The 20,119-nt window shown below is 42.8% G+C and overlaps 2 protein-coding genes across 3 annotated transcripts; both read right to left on the bottom strand.

Moving 5' to 3' along the window:
- Positions 1–201: 201 nt before the first annotated feature.
- LOC6731353 (dihydrolipoyllysine-residue acetyltransferase component of pyruvate dehydrogenase complex, mitochondrial) lies at positions 202–3,623 on the bottom strand. 2 transcript variants are annotated; one of them, XM_002078471.4, is made up of 7 exons: positions 3,217–3,623; positions 2,306–2,475; positions 1,847–2,245; positions 1,422–1,600; positions 1,011–1,359; positions 844–946; positions 202–785 (listed from the first exon to the last, which is right to left on the bottom strand). In XM_002078471.4, the coding sequence occupies exons 1-7, from the start codon at positions 3,375–3,377 to the stop codon at positions 656–658; spliced, it is 1,491 nt and encodes a 496-aa protein (XP_002078507.1). In that variant the 5' UTR covers positions 3,378–3,623; the 3' UTR covers positions 202–655. The 2 variants fall into 2 exon arrangements, with proteins under 2 accessions (XP_002078507.1, XP_016023940.1); XM_016179710.3 differs by having other exon boundaries at positions 1,422–1,648; positions 3,217–3,622.
- A 4,697-nt stretch (positions 3,624–8,320) lies between these two features.
- Positions 8,321–19,563, bottom strand: LOC6731350 (histone acetyltransferase KAT7). The gene is made up of 8 exons (XM_016179709.3): positions 18,649–19,563; positions 17,950–18,575; positions 17,726–17,883; positions 17,292–17,664; positions 14,508–14,613; positions 9,086–9,243; positions 8,936–9,031; positions 8,321–8,878 (listed from the first exon to the last, which is right to left on the bottom strand). Exons 1-8 carry the CDS (start codon positions 19,448–19,450, stop codon positions 8,762–8,764), a joined length of 2,436 nt encoding a protein of 811 aa, XP_016023938.2. The 5' UTR covers positions 19,451–19,563; the 3' UTR covers positions 8,321–8,761.
- Positions 19,564–20,119: the final 556 nt, after the last annotated feature.

Genomic DNA, 20,119 nt, shown 5'->3' with positions numbered 1-20,119 from the left:
GGAAAAATAGATGGATTCTAGAAAGCTTAAAAGTTTAAGTATGCAATCTTGGGAAATTAAACAAAACTTCTAGTTATGTAGCACAAGATATTTTATAGTGGCACCCATCAGTTAACTTTCTAAATTCCTCCAATCGTAGTTAAATTCAGGCTAGGCTCACCCAGAAAACCCCCACTGTTATTAAAAAACAAGTAAATTTTATTTAAGAATTGGCTAGTTCATGTGAGTGTTTTGGGTTTATTCAACGCGTCTTTGGACTTTCAACTACTTCCATTTTCATTCTCGATCGTGATCAACATATGCGAACAAAGCATACAAAACGTTTTGCATATCAAACGGAAATTTACAGCTCGGTGAGTGGGTTAATTCGAATATCATTCAAGTATTTTGTGTACTCTTTCTACAATCATGGCAACGACGGTGACCATCAATAACTACATCAATAATAATTACACAATTTAATTTCTATATATATATATAGGTGACCGATGAGTTAAATCCAATTTAAAACTTTACATATGTGACACCGATTAGAATCCACATATTCACATATTGCATGTCGACTGAAACTCCTCGCTTAAAGAGAGGATGCTAAATTTGTTATCCTTTTTGTTTTCGTTGGAGTCTCTAAATGTGATGGGTCGTTTCTGTCCGCTTACAATACCATATTGGAAGGATCCTCCATGTAGTCGCGGAAGTGCTGCAGCCACCTGGCAGCAACAGCACCATCCACAACACGATGATCAGCACTCAGGGTGACCGTCAGCATGTTGACCTCCTTGAAGCTGCATAGAAAAGTAGCTTATATTAGTTAGTGTGCTATTCTCCATATGTGAAACTTACCCCTTCAAACTGTCGGGATCAGCAACCAACTGCTTCGTTGTGGTACCAATGGCAAGGATGCACGATTGAGGAGGGTTGATAACAGCGGCAAACTGGTTCACACCTGTGGTAGGATAACATATTAATTAGCAAATTGAGACCAGGCTTTATATTTGTATTGCCCATACCGAACATGCCCAGATTAGAAACCGAAATGGTGCCACCCTGGAATTCGTGGGGCTGCAGTTTGTTGTCGCGCGCCTTGGCTGCCAGAGCCTTGACATCCTTGGAGATCTCCAGGACTCCCTTGCGGTCGGCATTGAAGACAATCGGGGTAATCAGACCCTTATCTGTGGAGACAGCAACAGAAACGTCGACGTCGTCGTACTTGCGGATTACAGTGTCCATCCAGGCGGAGTTCGCTTCGGGAACCCTAAGACTGGCGATGGCCACGGCCTTGATAATGAAGTCGTTCACAGAGACGCGGGCACCCTGCTTCTCGTACTTCTTGTTCACCTTCGCGCGGAACTTCAGGAGCTGTAATCATTTCATTTAAATTACATTTTTATTTGGAAGGAAATATTTTCGTGATTACCCACCTTATCCACTTGGCATTGCACAGTGACGTAGTAGTGAGGCAGTTGGGTCTTTGACTCCAGCAGGCGTTTGGCAATCACTGCGCGCATGTTGGTCACCGGGATGTCCTCGTAGCGCGTTCCAGCTGCCTTGGGTGCCTTGGCAGGTGCCGCAGCAGCTGGCTTGGCTGCTGGCTTCTGGCCTGCAAGATCACCAGATTTAATTGAGCCATGGACTCCACTGCCCTTGCCTGCACACAAAAGCCGCGGATTAGTAACGGAACAATTGGACAAAGGGCGCTATATGGAAAGGTGTACGTTTGGATAGTGTATATGAGAGGTTTTGTCATCTGTAACGAATGATTATGATGGGTTTTAGTCAGGTGATGCATGCATTGCGAAATGGGACAGGATGTGTGTAAGTGTGGCATCAGTTAGGATTAAACAACCTTGTAGACGCAGCTGTTGTGCCTCGGCTAGTCGCTTGGCCATGGGACTGGCATACACACGGCCCGTACCTGCTGCAGCTGGAGCAGCAGCGGGAGCTGGTGGGGGCGCAGCGGCAGCTGGAGCTGCGGCGGGTGGTGGTGGCGGTGCTGCTGCTGCTGCGGGTGCTGGAGCTGGAGCTGGAGCTGCTGCCGGAGCAGCTGGTGCTGCTGCGGCACCGTCGTCCTTGAAGTTCGCGAAGGCAGCTACGCTGCCTTGGTCCGGTACGATAATGCACAGCAGCTGGCCCACGGGAACGTCCTTGGTGCCGCCCTGGATGAGAATCTTAGCCAGAAAGCCCTCCTCGGGCGTCTCGAAGCCCATGGTGGCCTTGTCCGTCTCAATCTCACACAGCAGGTCACCTGAAATCAAGGTGTCATAAATTTTATCCTGGGATTCTGTTATTTTGGTAGCGTACGTACCTTCGTTGAGCTTGTCGCCCTCCTTCTTCTCCCAGCTGACAATCGATCCGCGCTCCATAGTGGGTGAAAGCGCGGGCAGTGGCACCCTGATGTGTTCCGGAAGGTTTGCATAGGCACGGGCGAAGTTGTAGCTCCATGTGACCGGCGACTGGCTAGTGTTGAGTTTCGACCTGCGCGATATTCAAACAAAACTAGTTTAGTTTCAAGTTAGTTTTTTAAAGTGGATTGCATTGGGTTCTATCCACTATTAGGAAACATAATAATTCTTCATAAATTATTAATTTGGTAATATTGCATAAATGGTATAGGTGTATTACTTGCAATATGGGTATATACATATATATAGAATCCTTGGAAAGTATTTTTCCTTCTGATTCTTACCTAATTTTTGTATGACCTGTTATAATTACAAATTGACCCGACCATGTTAATGAAAGCATTTTGGATAGGTTAATTTATGGACGCTCGATCAGCTGTTAGTTTGTTGTTGTTTACGTACCCACACTCCTGTACTATCTACACATTTAGGCGTTCAATCGCCCACTCGTCGGATGTAAACAATGGAACCCAAAAAGAGCGACCCATTAAATCATTAGACGGAATTTTCCAGCTTATCAGCCAGCCGAAACACTATCACGCATCATGCGATATAGGGAAGCGTGTATTCGACCTTGGCCATAAACCAAATCAGCAGTGGAGCACGCACCACACACGCAAATCGCATGGGTATGTGTGAGTGTGTTTTTGGGGAATAAGAGATGGATGCTAAATAGTTGGACACGGGACTGTCAATCATCGCCCCCCGCATGTCCCACATAATCCCGCTGCAGTATACGCATTTTGCAATATTACACAACCATTTCTAACCTCAACGAAAGCGGGGAGAATTGGGGATATTGGGGGATCTTTACCTGATGCTCTGGAGATTCCGGGAGTTGATCAGCTGGCTGCTGAGGGCGCGCACTACCACATTTCCCGTCGATCGGCGGACATAGGTGGCGTTATTCGATCGCAGGAGCACGGAGCGAAGGGCCCCAAGTTCGTTTCGTGTTGTTGCAAGGGAGCGCAGCATATTCGTCCTTTATCGTTGGTCTGCCTGGGGAATCCTAATCCAAGTGATGTGGCAACGCGCGTTGGTGAAGTGGATCTAACGGCGGCGCGTCTTTCGGAATTTTGACAAGCGAATCGAGTCGAAAAACGGCAAAGTCGAGAATTTACAAAATTATGCCGATAACCTTACGGAGGTCAGTGTGAACGCAGACGGAACGCCAAAAAATGTACAAGCGGTATTTAATATACCGAAACATACCAGCTATTTTTTTAGCGGGTCAGCGAATTTATTTTCAAAAAATGTACACGAAATGCTTGACAGAGGTATCACAGTGTTTTCAAAGGAGATTCCCCTGAATGATATTTCTTCATATGAACCATATGAAGAAAGTTTTAGTTAAAATATTGGGCTGAATTCATATTTTCATTTCCGTTATATATTCAATGGATTGTCTTAAAAAGTAACGATTCTAAAATGATGTTCTAATTTTCCAATAGGAAATTTGGCTTTTTTTTAGAAAGCCAAGTACGGCGAGGCGTCTGGTCACACTCTTTTCGTGTTTGTAGGCATTCGATAGTTTTTTATGTTCCATGCACACTATTCACTAATTACGAAAATGCTTTTAAATAAAAGATTAGTATAAATGTAGCTCATATTAAGATAATGTTTTTGTATATGAAATTCAATTAATACTTTCTTATGTATTATTTTCTCAGAAATTATATACGCAAATAAAATGTCATGATAGATGATGAACGGTTTGTTATTATTTATTTCGGAGCATAAACAATCTATTTTTATACCAAAGCCCACAACCTGTTTGGAAATTTGAGGAGCATTGAAAAGAATATAAAACTGGACGACTGAATAAATCACACGATATATTTTCGAAATGTTTTCAAGTCACATATAGAGATGGTATTTTCGTTTCATTCAGTTAAATATAATTCTTATAACAATAATCATTTTTTGTTGTTCCCTTTGTAAAAGATATAATCCCAATTAAGGTAAAGTAACAGATATTTAAAGAAGCCATAATTTTATTTGTAACGAACAGCTCGTAAGTTTTATTGAAGGAAAACTGAATAAAAAGAGTGCTTTAATATTTTACTAATCTTTAAATTAGGCAATCCGTTGAACACTTGTATCGGTCGCTTTCGTATGCAAATCGCCTCATATTGAGTGTACTTCAACATGTGCCGGGTTACGAGACACACCAGAGCACCTGATGAAGTACAATAGACATGGGAGACAGTTGATACACATGGGATTTCTGGCGAGGACTCGCCTGCGAGCATTTGGCTTATTTATATGGCGGAGATGGAGATATATGTCTGCCACCACGCGCGCTACTTCAGGTACCTGACTGTATATAAAAAACCAGCCCCGGTCACTGATTAGCGCGCAAGGTAGGAGACTTTTCAGCCGGGGGAACATCATCACATATAACGAGTAGGAGCTGCGGCTGGAGTTGAAGATGTAGATATAAAGCCAGGCCAGACCAAGCCAAGCCCAGTCAGGTTTCTTTTTCAGCATTTGCAGTTCTGAGACAGATGTTTGGCCGCCGCCTGGCAACAAAACTGCATCAGCGTATGGCGACCCCCTTCTGGGGAGGGGGTCACGGGAGGCGACCTTGTGCCTGGTATTAGGTCTCCGTCGCTTTGGGGTTAACGATCTTTGTAAGCTTGGTAGTTGTACGCGTTGATGATGATGACGCCATGCGAATTTTATGCAATAACAATGCCAAAATTAGTCATATGAGAGCAGAAAACTGGAACCAGGGGCGTATTTAGATTCAAATTGCGGGGTTTTCACTTTGTAGTCGTCCATTCTTCAAGTGCTGAAAATTGTGTATTAATTTGGTTTGATTGTCAAGGGTTTTACCAACTATTTCGGAGCGTAGTACTGGCCCCCTGGTTGCGCCACTGGAGTGCTAATGACCACATAGGACGTGACGTCATCCGTCGGCGAATTATTACATTTCATTCAGCAAATTCTCTTTTTCTTGCGCTTCGTCCGGCAGACCCTTGATATTCTATATTTGAAACGCTGTAAAGAGACAAGCAAAGGAAATGAAAGCCAAAGAAGACGCAATAAAAGTGAGCATAAAAATGGGAGAAAAAAAAAAGAACCGGCGTTTTAAGCTCTCTCTCTCTATAGCCTTCTCTTTCTCTCCCACTGTTACTAACCGCATATACGTGCGTGATCGCACACACACTCTCGCACATAGGCACACAATTCAGCTGAGACACACACGTGCCTACCATACATTCGCGAATTCTCTCAAAGCTGTGTGGGTATTTAAATTTTTGCAAAAGTATTTTTTAACTACCTTTTCGGCTGGCTTCTTTTTTTACAACACGCCTCATAAACCTGCGATCGCGAACAGCTTTGGACTGTGAATAATGGCGAATTTCTGCGGTACAGACGGATTTATATATATGTACATATATTTTTGTATATATGTGCAGTACATAAATGAGCAGCCATTGCTTGGGTGGGGCATTCCTAACCTCAAAAACCGACTGTCTTCGCTTGTGTATGTGTCTGTTTGTATGTGTATGCCTGTGTGATTGTCTCCTCGCTCTTCTCTTTTTTTATTCAGCAAAAATGCAGCACATGCTTTTTCCTAGCCAAGCCATCGTTTTTTGTTGTTGCCCTTAACCCTGAGCGACGAAAAAATTAAGAAAATATTGAAGTTCCTCATAAAAATTCGATAATACACTCACACACGCGCACAATGAGCTTTGTCTGGGTTAAAAAAAATCTAAAATTAATATTTGAGCGACAAAAAGTTCCCCAAAAAAGCTACGCCTGTATGGGTGGGTTATATGGAAATATGTAGAATCATGTGGTCACCATTTGCGTCATTTTTTCTCGTAGTGTAGCGAAAAAAGCTGCCTTGTGATATCAAAATGCTAAAAATAAACCTCGTTCTTCTTTCCGGGCATCTCTTTTAAGAGTTCTTTCACGTTCTTTGATTACCGGTGGTAGAAAAACCTAGAAGCTCCAGAAACCACGTTGATGTATCGCTTTCTCTGTCGCTCGAATTTCACAATATGTTTCAGTTCCGTTTTGCGATTTTTCGTCTTTCTTCTTTGCGACTGAAAACTTCCGTTGCATTTTCCTTGGCTTTGCCTCTCACACACGAACGCATCACACACACACGCACACCAACACGCGCGTTAACTATTTTTCTGCGAATTATTTATTTTTCTTTTGTGGCTCACTCTCTTTTCTCCTACGTTGTTGTCTCCCATTTGGTGCGAAACGAACGACTGTGCCAAAGCCCAGACACTGTCTGGCCTTTTATTTTATATGGCCGGGCCGATTCGATTCCGATTTTCCTGCCCACAGAGATAGAGATAAACCGAAAATCGGCAAAAGGCCAGAGTGGCGAAAGCTGCGAAGTGAGCGAACCGCGTTTGCCGGCTGTTGGCGATCAAATGCTGAATGTCGGCGGCAAATCAAGAGCCAAATGCGCGAATTTTATTCGCAGACGTCGACGTCGGCATCGGCGTCGGCAGCGGCAGTGTTGCCGTTTCTCTCGCACAGTGGCGCCGCCGCCGAAAAAGGGGGCACTAAAAGGGGGCGACACTCCGCCGAGACGTTTCTGCTGCTGCTGCTTCCTGCTTCCTCTTCCTACCAACATTCACATACACTCACACAGCCACGTGCAGGGGAAATGCATATGGGAATATGGGGGTACAGTGGGCACGCGGTACAACAGATTTATTAATTACAATATACGAATTATTATTAAAGAAAACAAAACAATTTATTGAAAAGCCATAAAAGCCATACAATATGTTTAAAAACGAAATGGATAGTTCTTCTTTAATCTTTAATGTATTATTGCGGGTTTTAACTCGGAATTCTTATTTCAGTGTTTTTGGGATTCTTGACTTTAGAAGCCATAAGCTTTAAAGAATATCCACTGTATATACATTCCCCAGCTTTCATTCGAGCTCCTTTGTTATAAAACTGCACCACCATAAAACATACTGCAACAAAAAGCTATGCACAGTGGGCTGACAAAAAAAGAACGTTTTGAAGGTCTTATAAAATAATTCATAGTGATCATTACCGTAATTAACATCGATGTTAACAAAAATTAGAATAACTGACATTATGTTCAATTTTTCCGTTTTTCGAGTTCTTGGAAATCCCTAAATTATAGATTCATAGTATCGTATAAATACATGTTATCAAAAACCTCTAGGAATATTCATTGGTCTGACTAACTCTTGATTTGGTCACTCGCTAGATCTTAGTCTTCCATTTCTAGGAATTACATCACAGTTCGATTAGCTGGAAAGCATTGCAGTAAAATAAAGATTGCAATAATGTTATTGCTTTAATTTGTGGTCAGTATCACATCTTTACCATTATCTTATGTTTCTTTCTCAAACATTTTAATCTGCTTAAATAATTAACCAATAATTCTTAAAATTCTTATTTTATTTTAATAAGATGATTGAAGAGCAAGACGTATTTCATTACTTTCGAATCCTAATTACAAGAACCATTGGCAACCTTTTGTAATAGAAAATATTTTTAAAGTCTTGTGTAATTAATTAGGTTTTTGGCAGCTGTGGACTTAACTGCCCACTGTGCTCTCCTTCTCACTCTCTTGCTGCTGCTCTCTGCTCCACGCTTTGCAGCGCTGTTCCCGGTGCATGTGTATGCTTTTTGGGCACACCCCGCCAACCCCGCGCCCAAAACCAACCCGTCTGGTCTGCACACCTCTCGCTCCTCCTCTCACCTGTCTCTCCCAGCGAAGCGACAATGTCAATGCGCTCGCCTCCCTGCCGCCGCCTGGGCTTCTTGGTGTGTGTGCACTTTTTGCGTTGCCACACACTCGCACACACAGTCCACTCCTTCACTCACCTCTCTTCCTTTCCTCTTCCTCTTCCACCACGGGCCTTCGGTTTCTCCATGATTCATCTAAATCTCAAGGCAAGTCTTTGATCGTAAACCGAGTATATTTTTCTTATCTTTTTAAGCTTTTTTTCGTTTTGAGAATTTCACTATGTATCTTAAGACTCTAATTACTACAATTCTTAGCTAACAACAAGTACAGACACACACACGTACATATGTTTACAATAGGCTGACCTTAAGATCTACCAACAAATATTAAAAAATTGAGTTACAAGCTCCTTAAAAATCATTCTCCAATTGTATCATGATTACGAAAGTGGTTAAAAAACGTATTCTACATTAGTGCATATATCCGCTAAGATAAAAATGCAAAGAATGATGATTTTAGCACGGACTGGAGATGTGGTTCTTCAGAGGTCCACCCAAAAATAAAATCGTTGAAATCAGGAATTCGGAGCCAAGAATTCGTCATCGTCGTCGGCGTCCGCAAAGCATGCCCTGGCATGCTTCCAACCACGTGGTTATGGAGATGAGCTCGGCTGGATATTGATGAAGGGCTGCCATCTTAAGCAGGAGTCGTCGATCTTGGGGAAGGTTCCTCTTCGCTTCACCCTCTCCTCGTACTCATCCAGTACGTCCTGGAAAGAGGCATAGATCAGTTTGGAAATTCGTTTGAGTTCACCTAAAGGACTTACTTGCTTCTTGAGCACTATGTGCTTGCCCTTCCAGTACTTCATCATTCCGAGAGCTTGAAGGGTGCTCACAATGTCGTAAGAGTAAATCGCAGTTTCCTAAACGAGCGATACATGTAAAGTAAATTAAAAATATGCAGCAATCAAACTCACCTGCGAAACATCCTTGATGGCGATCGTGTTTCCCGATCGATTGCACAGGTAGTCCAGGAGCACATCCTTCCAGTACGAGCGGTACGAGATCAGGCCCAGATCGGATAGAGGTTTCTCCGGCGAGCCGATTTTTCCCTCCACGCGGGTCAGCAGATAGCCTGCAAATAAGTGGGAAAGGATGCGGATGCGGGTTAAAAATAGACCCAAGAAGTATGCTACAGATAGAGGCGAAACGGAGTTCCTCGAGTTCCGGCGTATTATTTATGGTGACCAACTTTGGGCCCGCCCTCTGCCTCGCCAGTGTTTGTGTGCGGGTGCTTAAGTGTGTTCGTGTTGTGTCTAGACAGGATTCCGCAAAGTATTCAAGGGGATCCGCGGGCAGGGGATCCACATTTAAGCAACGTTCTGGCGTACATTCAACCCAACGACAGTGTCACCCCCGAAGGACCCACCCCAAGAAATTATACTCTGGATTCTAGAGCCGTCTGGCAGCAACAATTCCCGTCTCTAGATAACAACAACCACATGGCGGAGAGGAGCGGCGGTGGGAAGGAGCAGCAACAGCAACAATGAGTGCAAGCTAAGTAAATTGACGAGGACGAGAGAGCGAGGACACAACACAAAATCCACTGAGGCAGGCTCGGGAAAAAAACAGTTAGCAGAAGAAGAGGCGGCAAATAGGAGCAGAGCGAGAGAGGAGAACAGTACCATGGGCGTAGTAAGCGCCGTTAGTTATCTGTACGCCTAAAAGCAGGCAATAGTTTGCTGCGGAAGATGGGAAATTACAAAAAGAAATTAGTTTGGTCCTTTTTACTTAATGCAGTGAATTAGATTTTTATTTCCAAGAGCCTAATATTTTTGGAAGTATTCCCCTCGCTGCACCCATGGCGCCAGCTGTGAAGCGACGGGAGAGAAAAATGGGAGAGCAGCACTCACTCAATGGCAGACACAGCTGGGAAGGCAGACGGAAAAGGCGGGAAGGATGGAAAAAGCATGGGGCAGGGGGAAGAATCCTGCTGACTGACTGGACGAGCGCAGGGTTGAACTCACACAGGCAAAAATAAACGCAGCGCTTTGCTTTTTGCACGACATTGGAACCAAGGTACCAAAACCAGTTTAAACTCTGTTTATAGACCCGTAATGCAAGTAATTTTAACTATACTACGTATAAAAACGTAATTTAGCTTAAAAAAGTTTGGATAAGTATTTCGGCTTATATGTACTTCTTGCCATACATGATCGTTTAGTAAGTAATCTTTTGATCTCGGCCCACTGTGCGCAGTATTTTATGCAGTTCGAGAGGAAGCCCCCTCGGCCTGCTTCTGATGCGACTTTTGGCCAGAAGAGGGCGTTTTCGGGTGGCACTTTGATTTCTTTGTGCAGCACTTCGTCTCGCTTCTTACCCCTTCCCCATACTCCACAGCGTTATAAATCCTGGCGCAGCGAGACGGGGAAGCGGTGTTGGTGCGAGCGAAAGGGGGAGTATGGGTGAGAACGTCGAGACGACTTTATCGATCCACTCTGATTCGCACAGTCGAGCTCTCGCTCTTGCTCGCACTTGCACACTCGCCGCTGACGCAGCAACATTGTTGTTGCATAGCCACAGGCGCTGCGAACGAACAGTAATGAGTTAAAGAATGAAAATTTACGCCAAATGTGCAAAAGGGGACGGCGACTTCAACTTTAACTCAAATTAGCAAGGCTCTAATTATTATTTCTATGCGTTTTTCTTGTTTTTTATGCAGCTACCAGAGTTTGAAAAGCAGTGAGTAATAAGCAGCGAGAGAATGAAACAAAGAGAGAGTAACCGTTACTCGCTCTTTGTGCTCGCCAAAGAGGACGACGCCCTTTCATTGTGACCTGTCCTGACCTTTGTTGTCTGCCGCCAACAGTTGTTGTTTTTGTTGCTCTTCTGGTGTTGTTGTGTCTGCTAAATTTTATCCACAGTCAAGCTTCTATAAACAGACAAACAATATCTATCACGATTGAATTATTTCTAGAACATATTCATGTTATCCAAATATGTTTTTTTTTTATACTAAAAACACGACTAAAAACATAAAAATATACAATAAGGTTCTTTTTAGATCTGAACATTGCCACCGAACAAATATTTAAGATGAATTATTCAAGAAAGATATTTTTTGTTACCTTTATAAATTGTTTTTATCAAAGTTTACTTCATAGAATCCGCACTGTAAGTGCTTTTTGCGGGTATGTTGCTTGTGCGGGACTTGCAAAAGATAAAAGCAAACTTTAAGCGGCACGTTTCGTATATTTTTGGCAACTTGGGTAAATTTTGTTTGTGGGTTTTTAGAAAGTTTCGTTAATTAATGCAGTAGGTGGCAACCCTTGTTCGGACCCTGTAAACTTGGCCCCCTCATTTGCATTTTGCGTGGTGCATTTTGTACACCTGGACATACATAAATGGTGTATGGCCGTACCGCTCTAACACATATGGGTAGATCTGTTCGATTTTCGGGGGACCGGTGGGTTAAGTTAACCCCTGTCTGTCTGCAAGTATTCCTTCCACCTGCCATGTGCAAAATAACCAATTCCAGTTAATGATGACGAAAATGATTTGCACGCCGCCCCACGCGGCTCATACATACAACAAAATAATTTTCAAGTGGGAAAAGGGTAATATATAAAAAATATATGTAATAAATATTTTAGTCTTAGGAACTCGACTGTGGCTATGAAAGAGGGAAATTGTAAATACAAATTTATTAAGTGATTGAGTTATTTTAAGATAGCGATTTGAGATAATGTAGTTAATGGATCAAGAGATATTTTAATATGAAACCTCCACCACTTCATAATAAGCCGAGATTACCACATAACCTCATAAAATATTATATTATTACAAAAAACCTAAAAATAAGCGCTATAGTATAAGCAATAAAACAATCAATCCGTACTCTAAAACAAAGCTCCTATTTAAAAGTAGAATTATACCAGATTTTCCTGGGATAGATTAGATCAATCAATTATTTTCCGTGCACCTCACTCGCTCTCTCCACATAACTTGCTCTCCCTCTCTCTCTCTCTGGTTGACCATTACTCTTTTTGCCGGTCGGCACTTGGCTTTGTGTCTGTGGGCCTTCGCGTGTGTCTGTGTAAGGTCAATGTCGTTTCGCTCGCTCTTTCGTTCGTTCATTACCGCCCAATCCCCCTGGCCGACACACCAATCTTCCACGCCCCTGGCATCAGAGAACTGCAAGGGTGGCATTTTTTACCACTCGACTCACACCCAACAATTTTGTGTGCGGGTGCTACCCGCCACGCACATCGCGGGTACTTACAAACACACAGTATACATCTGCACATGTAGACAAGACACCCCGTTGTGCCCGCACCCGAATCAATACGGTGACCTGCGTCGCGGGTGCCGATCATACTCGGCACCCATAACGGAGGGTAAAGAAGACAAACAGTCAGAAAAAGACAAATGCCTAAAAAGGGATGAGTGACAAAAGCACTTGTGGGTTTACTGTTAAACACATGGGTGTTTCCAAAAATACTCGGGTGTTTCGAAAAATACTCGGGTAATAGTCTCTATCAGTCTATCTACTCTTGTAGATAGTCGAGTCACAGACAAGATGCGTAACTCCATACGTTTTACACTCCATACGTTTACACACTATTCTTTCGTCGTGGCTCTAGACTTTGTCGAATACTTTGTAAAATATGCCCTTCATCTTATTATTATATTTTATTATAATTATATATATTATATTATATTTTATTATATTATATATTATAAATATATATATATATGTAATTTAATTATTATATATATATATATATATATATATATATATATATTATATTATATATTATTATATATTATATATATTATTAACGTTTTTATTATTTAAATGTAAATTATAGTAAAAATAATAGTAATAGTAATAATGCTAATAGCCGAATCTATACATAATGTCACAAAATTCATTTCAAAAATGAATTTATGTAAGAATATTTGTCATTAGAGTATTCAGCTAGCGACTTGTGAAAAATTAGTAAGGCAATGATTCGAAACGGGTGGCACCCGACATGAGCACGAAATTTTTCTTGGGTATTCCCTTTTACCCTTCATTTCTTATACCCGTCGCGCTTCCACCCATACAAATTTTAGACGTACAAAAAATGACCTGCGGCCGATCGTTGACTGTGCGTCCACTCACCCATACGGCTCTTGCGCAGCAGGCCTCGGGTGGTTTTTTTACTCGTAACAAAAACACAACGTTGGTAAAACACCCGAATATTTTCTGTTGCCGCAAGTAGGGTGTCAAAAAAGACGGGGTGCCTAGAGACCGAGTGTTTATCGGGTGGACGTAGAGTGCCAGTGGCGGGCTGCAGTTCTCTGCCTGGCATTGCATATATTGACTTTACATAGACACAAATGCCGCCGCCTCTGCCGGCGACGCTGTCGGCGTCGAATGTGGATGTAAATGTATGACTCAAGACTCTCTTTGTCTTTCCCCCCACCTTCCCCCCACCGACCGCTCTTCGATAGCGCTGGGTAATTCTTTTTTTCATAATTTTTTACTTAGCTACCTTTTTTTGGGTTGTGTGTGCTTTTATTGTCTAGTCTGTGGGCTTGGATTAATTTTAAACAATTTTCGTTGCAGCCGCTAAAAATTACTTATGCGATATGCAGTGCACCTGTGTGTGTATACGTTTAATTGATGCAGAAATTGCATGTTCTGCACCTGGAGAAGAAGAAGAAGTGGAGGTAAAGGTGGGGGAAAACTGCAATTGGAAAGCTGAGCCATAGTCTCCTTCATGTTTGGCTTTTCTCATGCAATGATGATTATATTTCACACACACCTGCACACCACATACACACACACACACACTTATGACTCAGCGAAAGAAGACGGAGAAGGGGAACAAAGATTCAATTTGGCCAGCAAATTTTAGTGGCCAATATAATTTTTCACTAACAAGCCTCATTTAAGCCCAATTTCAGTGGAATCCCAACCACTCCGTCCAACGTAATTGATATCATATGATTTTCAGGGTCACTGTGTTCTTCCAGTTAAAGAATTGCGCAGAAGAGACCACAGAAGAATTCGCAGTTTGAGGTCAATTATACTTTTAATCGGCTGACAAGAAAGAAAGAATTATATTCGTTCCTTGTTCTTTCATATTACTATACTAACACCCAGAACAATATTAAATATTTCAGATAAAAAGTATTACATTTTAAGCTTTCTTGTGAGAAACTTATTGGAAATACTTTGTTAATTGCTTTCATATTAAATCAAAAATTAATTATTCCATTATAGTAAGATGAGTTTGATGCATTTGATTGAAGAATTGTTGTAAATTAACAACAAGTGACATTATCTTGGAAGAAAATCCCCACTTAACAATTCTTAAGTTCTGTATAGAATCTCAAGTGCTAACTTACTGAAATCGATTAGTAATCTGCCGTAACCCTTTCGCTGATATGGCGGCAATGTTAAAATACAGGACACATTGTAAAACGAGTTCTTCTCCTGCAGGAAAGGAATATGCTGCAAAGATAGAAAAAAGTGTGTGAAATGATTAGCAAATCAGAAATAAAAACAAACCAGGCATTTACAGGCGTTAATTTAAGGTTTTCACCAATCCGGTTAAGAGTAAGCAAAGGTTAGCGTACATATTATTAAAATTTAATCAATTACAAAGGTTCAAGAACAATGGCAGACGTAAAAGGAGTGGGGAAACTGAAGCTTGGGGTTGGGAAAAATCCACGTAGAGAGGTATGGGAAAAACTTCAGAGTTGGGGGATCAGACAGACATTTTCCAGACAAAAGATGAGGGGAAATGGGGCCCTTGCAAGTGGCAGAGATGATGGCAACATTTATCTGTCGCTTTTGGCTTTTTTCGGCAGTTCAATGACCAGCAAAATTAAATGAATCGATAGACAGCCAGCACCAGAGACAGTCAGACAGAGATGGCTGCTGCGGCGGGAAAGAGATGGCCAAATTGGCGAGAGAACTGTGCGTAAATACATAAACATACGCACATACATACATAGCTGCGGCAGGAGCACAAGGACCACGAGTCTGGGGATCGGGATATATACGCAAGACAGACTGACTCGTACATGGATATAGCCATGCCCAGCCCCCTTGTCTCACGGTCATTGCCAAAAAAACAATCCCAACACAGTGGAAAATCATTGAGATAATACCACATGTATCAATCATTTTAGTGGAAAGTTTAGTTCTCATTAGAAAAATAGTTTTTAAATAATAAACTACAATATGATATGCAGCGTGACTTATCCAAGAAATTCTTAAATTAAAGAAGAGCACCTAAACCTCCATTAAATGGCCACATTTTAAGTCCTGTGTGCTGAATCTGGAATATGGCAACAATTCGGAAATTCATTTATGTACACTGCGGGTTTTTCATTTTGATTTTCCCTTTGTAGTACGCCTGCTTTTTGTTTTCTGAGGTCTGCTTTTTTGCTCGTTTTTCCTTTGTCTGCCCCGATGTCTGGGAACGCAACCACATAGCAGAGGAGTCCCTGTTTCCCAATCTGATCCCCCGTCCCGCCAACACCCCGAGATCCTTCACCCCGGATTTTCCTGGCCCAGCCCGGGCAATCGCAGTTTGTGGAGCAGGCGCAGACGCAGTATCAGAATCAGAAATTCCCGGACCCGGCCCAGAGGTGCACGACCTCAATCGTGTCCCCAGCATCCGAGCATCGGAGCAGCGTGCCCTGCCTGCCAAACCATCTACCTACTCCAATCCTCGGTGTCTGGCTGCTGTCTGGACCCCGTTTTGGAGTCAGAGAGTTGGAGGTTAACTGCGGGACAAAGGATTGCCGAAAATTATCACTGCCAAACGAAAAGGGGTTGGGTTTCCACTCAAGTTTATACGCAGCCTAGTTTGCAGATGCAATGTCATGATTTAGGAATATAGCTTTGATTCTATAAGCAATTTATACTAAGTTACTCATAGAAGTGATTTCAAAATATAAAAAAATAAATTTTAAATGATTCAAATGATTATCGCTAGGCACTCATATAAGATAAGTTTAAAAATGTTTCAATATCTCCGTTGAAATACATTCTTTAAACATTTTCATGGGCGTACAAAGTAGTAAAGAAATTATGAATGTCCCAGCACGAGCGTAGTAAATATATGTAAACTTGTAGTATGTGTAGAAACTGCCAAATTCTGACTGCCTCGGGATGCTGCGCCAGCACAGCGAGGGTTCACAAAAGGCGCTCCAAAGAGGGGCATCATCGGGAGCAGGGACAGTGGGAGGAGAGCAGGAGGAGCAGCTGCAGCATCAGCCAACGACATGCGCAATTTGTAACACAAACCCAGTCTCTGCCAGCGCCCAAAAACTTTCTGCATTCTGCAGTAAAACTGCAAACCGAAGGTGGGATCCCGCCAAAGCCCGTGAATGTATCGCCGGACCCGTATTTTCCGTACATTCTGGGGGAGGTCAAGAAACCGTGGCTGCTTTTTAAAGCCAGGGGAAATGACTCTCTCGTTCGCGCCTGCTTGTTTCTCTCTGTCTGTTGCTTATTTACCCGAAAACGTTGACAAAAAAATTAAATGGAAAAATCATCTGCTGTTTTTGGTGGGCATGGTCAAGGCAGGGACGACTGTCTGCATCTGGATACAACCATATAGTCTGCTTGGCGGTACATATGTATGCACCGTACATGGGCTGTGGCTGCCATTCTGGGAGTCTGGGATACCGGCTTCTACATTCCTCGCATCTCTATTCCGTCTCCAGACATAAAGGAATCATAAAACTGTAAAATGTTATTATTCAATTTTATGCTGGGGAATAACCATAAAGGTTCTGGAAAATTCTGGCGCACGATTGCAGCGCGACTATTCAAATATTAAGCAATTAGGAATCGAAATCATTAGAGCAGGATCAGATTTCCCCTTTGGTTTCCATTTGCTTAGGAACAAAGGGAAGCAGTAATGTTTATAGTTAAGCCTTCTATTAAGCTCTTTAATAAATATTCTATTCAATATGTAACTTAAAATTATATTTTAACTAGTAATAGTCTTAAACGCTTTTAGAGCCTTTAATTTCTTACTTAACTTCTTTCTTTCGTACTTAATGAACTGGTAAATCAAAGTGGATTTGCTATTTCAACTGTTTGATGTTTGATTAGCATATTAGCATATTTAGTTTTTAGCAATTACCAATACAAAAAAATACTTTACTTACCTTGCTAAAATAACCAACAATATGGCATCCGTCCACATCGGCCAGCGTCATGATGTAGAAAAGGAAGGGCTCCACATCGTAGTAGAGGGTTTTGTGATCCAGAAAGAATTTTGCCAGCAGGCACAGATGCTGACAGTATTGCTTATAACGCTTCCCATCCACCTGCCACACCTGTAGTTTACCCTTGCGGTATATCTCATCGCCCGGCGGATGCCGCCAGACGCATTTCTCGGCATGCCGCTTGATGCCCGTCTCTGATTTTTGGTATCGCAGGCAGAACTCGCAGATATACATTTTGGGCAGGCGGGCAGCATCGTCCGGATAGGGGGATTGATACCAGACCTTCATCTTGTACTTGCCCATGCTGATATATCTGTCATACGGAAGGGTTATAATTGGATCTCCATAAGTTTGTTATATTCCTCAACACTTACTTTATTCCCTTTCCCACGGGCAGGTCCTTGAGTTCGTCTTCGATCCTTTCGGAGGCTTGAGCTTGCGCTTCCCGGAACAATTGCAAATCATAGTCAGGCACCAGGCCTGCCAGATTTGGTTCCCGGTCCTCGTCCGTTACGTCTTTTTCCAGCTTAACCTGAAGCGTAATCAAATAATTAGCAATAATCTAATATGAACTTTAAAGCTATCCCATTATCCTCACCTTCGAGTCTAAAAAATTGTTATTCGCCGGCTTGAAGTTAGCCCTTGACTCGCGAATCTTGGCCAGAAACTCGCGCTGCTCCGGCGAGAGCGTCTTGAGATTGGTGTTTTGGTTACCCGGCGCCGTCACAATGTTAACCGGCATCTTTAGTCGCTGTTCATTCCTCAGCTTCCTCTCATTGGCCCGCTCTTTGCACTCCGAGGCGGACATGTTGTGATAGATAGGACAGGCCTCCGGCAAAAAGTGCTTATCCAAATTGCCACTCAGGTGGCCGGATGAATCGCAACCCTCGATGGGACACTTCTTCTCAGTCTGGGTAATGGGTGACACGGGTCGGGATTTAATGGAGCTCAGGACTCCACTGCTGATTCCGATTGGTTCCCTTTTCACCTTGCTTTTGCTGGCGTTCAAATTCGAGGGCGCTGGCTTTTTGGCGGGACTTTTGGAGATCATAATTTTGTCATCTTCTAGGTCTCCATCGGATTCAGAATCGGTTTCCTGTTTGGGCTGCTGTTTTGTCCTTCGCATGCTGAGTGATCTCGTCAGTTTCCTCATGGGATTGGCCTTGTCTTTTCGCTCTTCTTCGCTGTCGGAGTTTTGCAGTTTCGGTGGACCGCTTCTTTTACCTGTAATAATAAGAGTTAAAATTAAATGTTACTAAGATTCTTATGTAGATTCTATGGTTTATAGCCTTCCTACCTTTAGCTCCTCCTTTTACTGGCTGCGAGCTGTAGGAGTTGCTGGAATCACTTCCCTCAGACTCGCTTCCTGAGCTTGATTCGTCGCCCGAGTTGGAGCCACTCTCGGAGCCCGAACTGCCGTCACTGCTGATCACCGGTCCCCCGCCGTTTTTCTTTGCCGGCGGCAATTTTCCTCGGATTTGTTTGGGCCTCACCGTGCTGGCCATTTTGAGGGGAACCTTGCGGCCGTTTTTGACGATCTTCATAGAGTCATCCGTGCTGTTGGACGAGGAGGAGAGCGAGGGTCGCTTGCCCTCGCCGTTCTCCAGTGATCGATTAGTGTTGTTGTTGGCCGATCGCTGGGTAGGATTGCTGGGTTTGTTAGCTGGATTGCTGGGCTTGTTGACGGACGCGGGTGGTTTCCTCCTGGCTGCTGAGGCGGCAGCTGCCGCTGTTACAGTGGAACTGCCCATTGCACGTGAGTTCTTTTTGGCCGGCGGCGCCGAGTCCTCATCCTCGTCGTCATCGCTGGAGAGTTTACTTTTGGGAGGATTGTTTACTTTTTTGCTGGATGGCGCTACGCTCGGCTTGGGTTTATCCTCCGCCGCCGCAGGAACAGGCTTTCTTCTCTGTGCATTTCCGGAATTCGTTTGTTGTTGTGTTTGCGTCTGGGATTTGGCGGATGAATTCGTGGATGGCTTCTCCTCCGGCGTCGCACTGCTGGAATCCGTGTCCGAGCTGCTGCCCGTTTCCGAACTGGTAGATCCGCTTGTGGAGGAGCTGCCCGACTCCGAGCTGCTGCTGCCGGACTCCAAGGCCATTTTTGTAGCGCAGAACGTTTTTTTAATATTTGTACACAAAAATGCCTGTTTTCCTGTATTGTTTTGATTAGAGTGACCAGAGGTGGGTGCAAGCGGAACGCCATGGGAATCGGCCGTTACTATCGGTTTACTATCGGCTAGAGATGTGCAACTAGGGCAAAAAAAAATATCGTATTCTAAAAATATTTTAGCTAGCAAATATTAATTGGAATTGGAATACACAGTTTATTGCCTTGTTTAAAAGGAATTTTTAAAATTGATATAAGCCAGTTTTTGTAATTAAAATCAATAATTTCTTTATTCATTTCTTGCTTATAAAGACAAAATATTTCTTAATACTTGAAGCATTGTAAATGTTGAGTGCTATAAATAAAATAATCTTGACGAGGGATCAATCTAAATTTACGACGTGCGGGGAATCAAAACCAAAAAGACAAATATAATAAATTCGATAACAGCAATCTCCTAAGCCTATTACTCATTTGAGCCAATTTATTTACGGCGCCGTGTCGATGAATATCTTATGACAATTTGAAACGAAATAATTTCCTGTCTGTGGCAATAACTTCTTGTTAAAAACAATTGCCTTTAAACCCTCTCACAAAGAAAAATGATTGCTGAATGCGTTATTAAATGTTCCCATCAATTTGTCCATAAAATCCTGTAAAG

Source organism: Drosophila simulans, chromosome 2L, assembly GCF_016746395.2.
Source record: "Drosophila simulans strain w501 chromosome 2L, Prin_Dsim_3.1, whole genome shotgun sequence".
In the NCBI taxonomy this organism is placed as follows: domain Eukaryota; kingdom Metazoa; phylum Arthropoda; class Insecta; order Diptera; family Drosophilidae; genus Drosophila; species Drosophila simulans.
Note: the sequence above shows the minus strand (reverse complement) of the source record. Positions and strands in the feature narration are given on the sequence as shown.

Bases quoted from the DNA above. Each gene is read 5' to 3' on its own strand.
- LOC6731353 (XM_016179710.3), bottom strand. From the start codon at position 3,377: ATGCTGCGCTCCCTTGCAACAACACGAAACGAACTTGGGGCCCTTCGC. The intron at 2,246-2,305 runs GTACGTACGCTA...CCTTGATTTCAG, and splicing joins GGGCGACAAGCTCAACGAAG to GTGACCTGCTGTGTGAGATT. The intron at 1,360-1,421 runs GTGGGTAATCAC...AAATGATTACAG, and splicing joins TGCAATGCCAAGTGGATAAG to CTCCTGAAGTTCCGCGCGAA.
- LOC6731350 (XM_016179709.3), bottom strand. From the start codon at position 19,450: ATGGCCTTGGAGTCCGGCAGCAGCAGCTCGGAGTCGGGCAGCTCCTCC. The intron at 17,884-17,949 runs GTGAGGATAATG...ATTACGCTTCAG, and splicing joins ACAATTTTTTAGACTCGAAG to GTTAAGCTGGAAAAAGACGT. The intron at 17,665-17,725 runs GTAAGTGTTGAG...TCCGTATGACAG, and splicing joins CCCGTGGGAAAGGGAATAAA to ATATATCAGCATGGGCAAGT.